The sequence below is a fragment of the Acanthisitta chloris genome, unplaced genomic scaffold, assembly GCF_000695815.1.
Source record: "Acanthisitta chloris isolate BGI_N310 unplaced genomic scaffold, ASM69581v1 scaffold17557, whole genome shotgun sequence".
Lineage (NCBI taxonomy): Eukaryota > Metazoa > Chordata > Aves > Passeriformes > Acanthisittidae > Acanthisitta > Acanthisitta chloris.
The window spans coordinates 1,489-2,537 of NW_008684453.1; the positions used below are offsets into that span (position 1 = coordinate 1,489).

The 1,049-nt window shown below is 44.2% G+C and overlaps 1 protein-coding gene across 1 annotated transcript in view; it reads left to right on the forward strand.

The window, feature by feature from the left end:
* Positions 1-639, forward strand: part of LOC103806646 (chromosome unknown open reading frame, human C1orf53) — a gene marked incomplete at its 5' end in the record, with an annotated part of 1,581 nt that extends 942 nt beyond the window's left edge. Inside the window, one exon of the mRNA XM_009079355.1 lies at positions 571-639. Coding sequence (XP_009077603.1) covers positions 571-639 — 69 coding nt within the window. The remainder of the gene's footprint in view (positions 1-570) is intronic.
* Between the last annotated feature and the right edge of the window lie 410 nt (positions 640-1,049).

The following is a 1,049-nucleotide window of genomic DNA, read 5'->3' on the forward strand; positions in this document are numbered from 1 at the left end:
CTCTAATATGCATGGCTTGGTTCTGGGTCCAGTTTTAGCTTTTCCTTTCTAAAGTTTGTGTTGCAGTCTGAGTGGCGGCAGAGGCTCTTTTTTTTTTTTTTTGTGAAATCCCCTTTCGTACTTGTCTAAGGAGACTTGTCAGGAGGTAATGCTTTGGGGAAATAAAGTTTCAAATGTTCGGGACCTATACACAGGCGACAGCGAAAGGCTGGGATCATCTCGTCCTCCCTGCTGCTGCCGGTGCTGTACCCTGAGATGAGCTATTTTCGGAGCGCCGGTATGCAGAGCAGTTTTGCAGTTACACACAAAATAAAGCGGTTTAAGAACAAAAGATTGTTCTGGACAGTCAAACTGGAATGAGTTGGAAGGGTACATTTAGGAAGTAGTTTCTTGGACACTAATTAGGACCATTTGCTTGGGGTTGCCATTATTTTCCTTTAAGACTGGAGGGCACAATAGATCAAATGATTTATATATCATTAACAATTCTTGTTAACCATAAGCAGGGTTGGGCTTTTCCATACTGATTACCGAGTGCTGCAATAAGGACTTGTTTTATTTCTTCTGCAGTGTCCATATGAGCAAGTTAACGTGAAAGACCAGTCCAAAAAGAAGCGCTTCAACTCATTTTATTTTTAATATAGGAGTATTAACGTCTTTCATTCGGCGAGAGGCGGCTGTGAAACTAAAGCCCATCATCTCTGTGCCTTCCACTGCTGGAATACTGGCATTTGCTGTACCTGATCCTGGCTCCCTGTGACTGCATTTTAATTGTCATAAAACACAAACCGAACCATATGTGAGCGTGTGTTTTAGACGGCGCATCACCGATCCCCCTTCCCCTTTCTTTTGCGCTACAAGTAACGGGTTACAATCCCACAATACAATTATTTTCACTTTCAAAGAAACTAAGGAAGGGAGCATATGCGACCAGTAAATCCCACGGGTGTATCTAACGTTACTTTTGTAAGCACCGTGATGTCCAAGACTCATTGATGCCCAGGAGTTTCGGCTGTTGGGAGGGCGGGGGGGGGACGAGGGGAGGGGTG